Source organism: Otolemur garnettii, unplaced genomic scaffold (genome assembly GCF_000181295.1).
Source record: "Otolemur garnettii isolate 467f Iridium unplaced genomic scaffold, OtoGar3 scaffold00082, whole genome shotgun sequence".
Taxonomy (NCBI): Eukaryota; Metazoa; Chordata; class Mammalia; order Primates; family Galagidae; genus Otolemur; species Otolemur garnettii.
In genome coordinates this window covers 4127856-4135866 of record NW_003852477.1, presented here as the reverse complement: position 1 = coordinate 4135866, position 8011 = coordinate 4127856, and the positions used below count along the sequence as shown (strand labels likewise).

General features: G+C 56.7%; 1 protein-coding gene across 1 annotated transcript in view; it reads right to left on the bottom strand.

Moving 5' to 3' along the window:
• Positions 1-7958, bottom strand: part of ZBTB47 (zinc finger and BTB domain containing 47) — a 10895-nt gene extending 2937 nt beyond the window's left edge. The window contains exons 1-3 of the mRNA XM_003794498.2: positions 7950-7958; positions 2997-4550; positions 1130-1277 (exon numbers count right to left, since the gene is read on the bottom strand). Coding sequence (XP_003794546.1) covers positions 1130-1277; positions 2997-4550; positions 7950-7952 — 1705 coding nt within the window. The 5' untranslated portion in view covers positions 7953-7958. The remainder of the gene's footprint in view (positions 1-1129; positions 1278-2996; positions 4551-7949) is intronic.
• Between the last annotated feature and the right edge of the window lie 53 nt (positions 7959-8011).

The following is an 8011-nucleotide window of genomic DNA, read 5'->3' as shown; positions in this document are numbered from 1 at the left end:
GGCACCTGTAGTCCCAGATACTTGGGAGGCTAAGGCAAGAGAATCACTTAAGTCCAAGAGTTTGAGGTTGCTGTGAGCTGTGATGTCACGGCATTTTACTGAGAGTGACACAGTAAGATTCTGTCTTAAAAAAAAAAAGGACAAAGGACTAATAGTGGTACTGAGCTCCAAGGGTGGCTTTACAGGGGATGACATGCCTTTATAAAGCCACAACTCAGCCCCTAAACAGCAATCCAGAGGAAGTTAGCTGTGCTTCCCTCAGAAACCACAGATAGGTGAAAATCAACAGACTCTTCAAGGAAGATCTGGAAGGAGGCAATTAGAGATAGGGAGGGCCCCCCTGAGCTAACAGACCAGCATGCTCCTAGCCAAGTCCTAGACCCAGCATCCCAGATCCCAGTCAGCTCACACTGGGTGGGGAGGTTTGTCCCAGCACTGTCCCATGAAGAAAGGGAGTAGGGTCCAGCCAAGGGCCTAATGTCTACCTTGGTTTTCCCTTCCTTGAGCCCCAGACCTAAATAAAGCAGGCAAGGAATAGACCTAGGGACACAAGACTCCCAGCCAGGCCCACCTAGGGGGTGGGTGGTCTTTCCTAAGGCAGTGGGGTAGCCAACACACACTTGGGGGGCCTCCTTACTGTGTCCAGGCGTGACCCCTGGGGGGAGGTTGAATTCGGAGAAGCCTGAAGCCCTGTGAGGGCCAAAAGGTGAGAAAGAATCAGAGGTACAGCTGTCATCAAACTAAGTGAGACAGGGCCTGTGCCAGCCCATAGGGCACTTTGTATAATTTAGAAAAAGGTGCTCTTTTCCCTGGGTGGGCATGAACTCATGCCAGGACGCATAGCCTGGTTAACGATGTCCCCTCAATTTCTAGTACCTACCTGTCATCTTGTTCAGGCACCCTTGGGCAGTGTGCAACCTGCCCAACAGTACATGATAACCCTGGCCCTACAGCCTATCCAGATCACACCTGCCACTACAACCAGTCTCCCAGTTTAGAGGGGCCGTCTCACCCTTTCACATTGCCCTTGGGTATTTCCTATTCACCTAGACAGAAGGTCCTGCCCAGTATAGCCAGCAGCTGGCCTATCTCTGTCCTCAGGCTCTATCCCTGACCGATCCAGACTTACCAACCATGTGCTTTCGCACATGAGCCATGGTATAAAACTTCTTCTCACAGATCTCACATGAGAACTTCTTCTCTGCATAACCATGCACAATCTTGTTGTGCTCATGGAGGGACCAGAGCTTCTTGAATGCTTTGCCACACGTCACACACTGTAGGGTAAAAAGACTTTTAAGCCCAGGGCCCCAAGCCAGGATGTATGACTTTGGACAAGCTGCTGCTCCTCTCTGGCCTCAGTTCCAGGAGAACAGAAGGGGAGTTTGCCCCCAAGGTGTCCAACCTCTTTGTTGCCTGAAGGGACCTGGTACAAGCAGGGGGAGGCAGCAGTGATAATGCCCCAACTCTGCTGGGACCTGTTTTCTTGATGTCTAAGGACCAGCCAGAACTGATGCTGTTGAGCTGGGGATGGTAACTTCCTAAATACTTACCCTCCCACACATCCAAGGCTGAGGCCTGGGGCCCTCCTTCATCCTTTGGCTTAAATAGGGTTAGGGGGTCGCCTCTTCCAGGAAGTACCCCCTCTGCACCCATTTCAATAAGGCCTTCCCAAAGCATCATGCTCTCTATACAGAGGATATGACCACTGGCTGAAGGGCAGTATCAGGTGTGGAGCCCACACACACAGTTCATGGAGAAGCCCCTCAGACAATTAGTAGATTATCACTGCTGCCTCCCCTGCTTGGACGCATGCCATGACACCCTGCAGATCCCTAAGGGGATGGGCTCACAGGAGTTAGCTGAGGAGAACTGTAGGAGAAACCAGGTATCTTTAGGCAACAGAGGATGGCAGGGACCTTGGGGTCTTGGACCCTTGTCCTGCCCATTCCTATAGGACTTCCCCAGAGGGCTGGAGTCTAGGCCAGGGCCTGGGCAGAAATTGGGTTGGGGGCCGGAGTTGGATGAAGTCATGAGCTTCTCTCTTTAGGAGGGAGGCTCAGTTATGAAGTAGGTGGAGAGTAAAGGGTAGCCCAGTAGGCAGGCAAGTGGATACAGGTATGTGAGGGTGGGGCAGGTTACCAGGTGACTCCTAGGTAACACTTTCTCCACATGGTGATGCAATTAGCAATTAGCTCAGGTAATTAGCATCCGCCTACTTGCCACCTTTTCCCCCTTCTCCTGGACCAGAAAAGGTACAATCTCCACCCTGGTAAGGAGCCTGGCTGGCTATGTGCCATGCCTACTCTGAGAAGCTAGGCTGGCACAAATGGACTCAGGCTGGCCCATGTCCTGGCAGCCAGCCCCGCTTTCCTGATTAGGCTCCAAAGACCCTGCTCTTCCCAGATTTCTCATCTAGTCCCTTTTCTCCAGGCCAGGGCCGGCTGGCATTTCCAAAAAGCTGAAAGCAGGGGCTGCCTCCTACTGAGCTGCCCCTCTAGCTCTAGATAGAGCCTTTGTGGGAAGTGGAAAATGGTACCCATCCTGGGCAAACCCCTTCGCCTTACAGGTGTACTTTTGTAGTATACAACCTGTGAAAGTTTACACAGTGGCCCTGCTGGCCTTTCTGCAACCCAAGGGATTTATTAAAACATTGTCTGACTCATCTCTCCCCAGAGCTGGCTGTCCCCTGCTCTCATCTGTTTAGACAACTGACATTCTCATCCTCCCAAGTCCATGAGACCCCTTTGTTCTCAGGCCAAAGGTACTGTTTGTTCCAGGCCTCTGTGCATCTCTCCATGTACCAAAGCCCAGCTCTATCCACCTCTTCCAGGAAGCTCTCCTAGATGTTATCCTCTCAGCTCTCACCACCCTGGCTAGTCTGACTGTCTGGGGGCTAAGTCTGGTCACCCCAGGCCATCTGGGCAGTGTGATCAGCAGGACACTAGGTGACTGGAGCCCATTTTGGGGCTAGCCCTGCACCCACCAAGGCCCACCTGGATGTTGCGCTCGCAGTCTGTCTGCCGGTGCAGCAGCAGCTCGCTCTCCAGCAGGAAGCGCTTGCCACACTGGTCGCAGATCTGCATGCGGCTATGGGTCACGTTCATGTGTTTCTCCAGGTACCAGCGGTTGTTGAAAACTCTTGGGCACTTCTGGCATGGGTGGTGCTGCTTCTCCTCCAGCTTCACCTTGGCCCCCAGCCCATCAGTGGCTGGAGGCACTCGGGCCGGTGCAGAGGCCACTCTGGCAGACAGCTTGGGTCGCTTCCCACTGCCCTGCCCAGCCTCCTCAGGCTCAGAGGTGCCCTGGCGCCGGGCATTCTCCCGAGACCGCGTGGCCATGCGGCTGTGGGGAGCGGGTTCAGGCCTACTGCTCCGGCGAACGGGCGACCCCTGCCTGCCCCCGGCTTCCCCCTCCTCCCCCTCCTCCTCCTCAGAGCTCTCTTGATCCTGCTCACTGGGCCCTTCCTCTTCCTCCTCCTCTTCCTCTTCCTCCTCCTCCTGCTCACTATGCCCTTCCTCCTCCTCTTCTTCCTCTTCTCCCTGACTGCCACCGTCTTCCTCTTCCTCCTCTCCTCCACTGCCACCACCCTCCTCTTCCTCATCTTCTTCCTCCTCTTCCTCCTCCTCCTCCTCCTCCTCTGAGTGTCTCTGCAGCCCATCTTCCCGGCTCAGCACCATGGTGGCCGGGCTCGTCCCAGGGCCAGGCTTCCCCTCAGGCCCCGTGGACACGTGCAGTGTCTGGTTGTTGAGGTTCACCTCCACGATGATCTGGGACTGCTCCTGGCGGCTGTAGGTGCCAGAACCCCCAAGCTCTTCCTCCAACTCCTCCCCACCCTCCAGCTTGCATAAGCTGGCCTGGGGCCCGCCAGCCTCCTCCACACCACCCTCCTTCTCCTCCTTGAAGAAGGTCTGGGCTGGCCCAATGGTGGTAGGCACTGTGCTACCAGCAGTCCCTGCTCCATCCTCAACACGCACTGAGTAAGGGTCAGGGCCCTCACGGGCATAGATCTTGGGCAGGCCTGGGGTATCTGCCTCCTGCTTGATGTCACAGTAGTAGGGTGGCGCAGCTGGGGTGCAGCTGGCAGCTGGCTGGGCCAAGGCTACAGTGCCAGAACTCGGTGGGCCTAGGGAGCGGGCATCCAGCAGCTCCTGGCAGGACGCGGCAATGTCAGCCATCTGCAGCAATGAGGCGGCGCTGAGCACCTCGTGGACGTTGGCCGCGTTGACCAGCAGCTTGGACGTGTAGATGAAGTTGAGGATCTGCTGCAGGCCACCAGGTGCCAGTGCCTCCAGGGACAGCTCCACACGCTGCAGCTGCTTGTTCTGGGTGAAGAGTGAGTGGAAGAACTGGCTGTAGGCAGCGAGCACGCCCTTGTGTGCCGGAAAGACGCTGCGCTGGGGCACCAGCACGAGGTCCACGTCACAGAGGTCGGGCTGGAAGAGGCGCTGCTCATTCAGGCGGCCCATCAAGCAGGCAAAGTGCAGTGCCACGTCCTCCACCAGCGAGAACTCAGCCGCTGGTGAGTCGGTTGTCTTTTCAACCAGCAACTGTGGGGGCAGAGGGCACAGGAAAAGGTCAAGGCCAGCGGGCCCTGCTCACCCCGCTGCAGCCTGCCTAGGAGATAGACCAGCACTCTCAGCTCCACTTCACAGGAAAGGAGCCGGAGCTGAGATGAGGAAGCAGAGGACTGGGATTCAAGTCCGAGCCAGCTGTCTACAGGGCTCAGACTCCACTGGTGACCTTTCCAGGCTGAAGATCAGCTCCCAGGTCAGTCACTTAACTTTTCTAGGCCTCTGGCTCTTCCCCTGAAAAAAGGGAAAAGTCATCCTGGAAAGGGAAGGGGAAGGAAAAGGCACCATGGTGACCATTCATCCAGGTTCGCCAGGGGTATGGGGGTTTCCTGGGGTGCATGACCTTTAGAACAGGCAAACCAGAACTAGGTGGTCACAGCAGCAGGGACACAGGCATCCCTCCAACACTTTCTGAGCCCCAGGGATTCTCTCCCACATACTCCCTCATACATACCAGCAAAAACAAGCCTGACCAGGCCCAAACAACCCAAGAACAGAAGTCAGGCTCACTGGTTCACTTACAGCCCAGCTTCTGCCTACTGCAACCAGGGACCCAGCACCTCATCAGCAGTGAGGCTGCTGCAGAAGTAGGAACTCCTGAAGAGGTCCAGGCCCAGGGACTGTAACTTCTCCCTGTACCTGCCTGGCTTGGTCCCCAGCAACTCCCCCTCACACAGGGTTGTGTGGGGATAGAAGGGCACAGCTATGTTACCTGTCTACCATGCCTACAGGCAGGAGGTCCCCAAGGCCTGCCCCAGACCTTTTTCCTCTAGGTCAGTGGTTCTCAACCTTCCTAATGCTGCCAAGTATTTTCATTGTTACAAAGGGGTCGTGACCCACAGGTTGAGAACCACTGCTCTAGGTCAACAATGGTCCAGGCCCAGAGGTTCCCAAATGGCCCTGTCTTGGAGACTGTACCCCCTGGGGCCTCTGAAGCCCTTGGGGAGCCCTCAGAGTCTGATGAGCAGACTATTGGTCCTGTGGGCCACATCCAGCACCTGTTGATGTTGACCCAGAATATGAGTCAATTTAGTCACCCCTGGCTCCACATGGTGGGCAACACATTCAGGCAGCCCACCCAGTCTCTTGCACAGGGCCCAGCACACAGCAAATGTTTAATATCCACCAGCTACCTTCCCGGCTGCACCAAGTTCTGGCTCTCCTCAGGGCCTGAATGGCAGTGTTAGTTTCCTATATTTGGTAGGTATCTTGCCCCATAGCCACAAAATCATTAGCTTCCCCACCACTACCACCAACATGGAGGCCCTGGAAAGAACTTTGGCCCTGTCCATCCACAGTCTGTGGCTGAGGCAGCAGTGGGTAGGCTCAGACTAGGTAGGGTGGTGGTATTTAAGCTCAATTTGTCAGTCACCTGAATGGGAATTTGCCAGGGCCTTAGGACCAGCCTCACTGAGCCACCAGGGGCAACCTATTTCCAGACCTGCCCTGGCCCCTGCCCTCCACACCCAGTGTCTAGGCAACACCCACCCTGGCCATGGATACCATCTTCCTTAAGTTCTCCCACCACACTTAAGTTTTCCCCCAGCTTCTCAGCTGCCCCTCTGTCCTGAAGCTACTGGCCTGTCCAGGCCTGGCCAATCTGACTGGGACGTGGCACTAAGCCCCTCCCATCTCTCTCCTCTGACTCACTCTGACTCATCTTCTGGGACCAACTCCTACTGCACAGATGAAGAAACTGAGGCTCAAAATGGGATGGTCCCCCAGTCCAGAGCCCCTGGATTCAAAGCTCTGCAAAGGCCACCTCTTCCTTACTGGATTGGGATACCACTCTACATGGATCGGTTTCTTAGTCTTTAGGGACATAAAAAGCAGAAACCCTTCCACTCAGAGACCCCTGTGTTTCCCAGACCCCAACACTACTCCCACTACTTGCTGCCTTCTCTCCAGAGCCCCTATAACTGCAAGTCAGTGAGGGGTTAGGGTACAACTTGAGTTATAACAAGGGTTCCTTAGGACATCCAGGGCCCAGACAGTGACAGAAAAAGTACCCTGGATAGGGGCTTCCCAAAGCCCGGTCCTCCCCATCCCAGGCCACAGGGCCTCAGACCTACTCTCTCTTCATGAAACACCCTCTAGTCCTCACCTGTGTCCACCTGCCAAAGGGAAAGGGTAAACTTCCCATGTGCAGATTGGCCCATAGGGCAAGTGAGGCCTGGCTTCCTCCCTCTGGCCTTGGCAGGGAAAGAGGGCAATGCTATCTCAGCAGCTCCATTCCCAAGATAGCACTCCTAGCCACACCAGCACCATCCTTGGCCCTTGGGGAGCCCAAGAACCTTACAACCAGTCCCTGACTGGACTCCCTTCATGGGGCACACAGATGCTGCTCATGTCCATAGCTGGCAGCCCTCTCAGCAAGGTCCACCTGTCCCCTTCCCCAGCCCCTCCCATGCAGTGCCCACCAGCTGTGCTGGCCTCCCCAGCCAGATGTGCCAGTTCCCTGAAGCTGTAGATGCCCCTGCCCATATGACTGTGCCAGTTGCAGCCACAGATCCCCAAGCTCAGGCCACCCCAGCCTAGCTAAGATCCAGGACCAGGGTGGTGGCGGCATTCTTATTGCCAGGGGGTTCCTGCCCTTGAATCCTTCCCTCAAGTCAGGTGGGCATTGGCCAGGTGCCAGAGACACCTGCTGGGGCTGCTGACCAAGTCACAGCCTTCTATATCTGAGGGGTCCCTTGCCTCACTGCCACAAAGCCTCCCTGGAAGGCCTCATGATGAAATCCAGAGAGTCCATCTGTGCCCCCTCACTCCCACACTAATACTTCTTCACTGGGCAGCAGAGGGTTGGACCAAGCTAAACAAGGGGGCACAGGCTCATGACCTTAGGCTCTGCCTTTTGGGGAAGGAGTGTCTATGGCAATCTCTGCGTTCATTGCTCCCCTCCTTCCCCGGAAAAAAAGACCCAGAGAAGGCGGAGTACCAGCCCAAGGTCACACAGGAGTTTGTTTCAGAGCTGCAGGAGCCCCCCAGCCCCTTGACCTGGGCCGTCCCGAATCCCCAAGCAGAGCTGCTCCAGCGCCCACGTGGCCCAAGGCCCAGGCGGGAATTCGACTCCCCCTACCCCCCCATCGCCCAGCCCGAGGGCGGCGCCGTCCTGAGGGCAAGGGAGCGCCCCCCTGAGCCCGAGCCTAGCAAGACTTCAGCCTCTCGCGCCGGCACCCCCACCCCAGGAATTTAACCCCCTCCCCACCGAGAGCCGCATTCCCGGCCCTCGGGAACCCAGCAGATGGGGTCAGGAGACTGAGAGAAGGGGAAGATCTCTCCAACCTCTCCAGCTGAGCCTGTGGGCCGTACGCTTGGGAGGGCAGAGCTGGCAGGTGGGCGGATAAGCGGGGGGACAGGCAGGGCCCTGCGTACCATGGTGCCGTGGCGCTGGGGGCTCACAGGGCCCCGCGGGATCGCGCTGCCCCCGGCGGCCG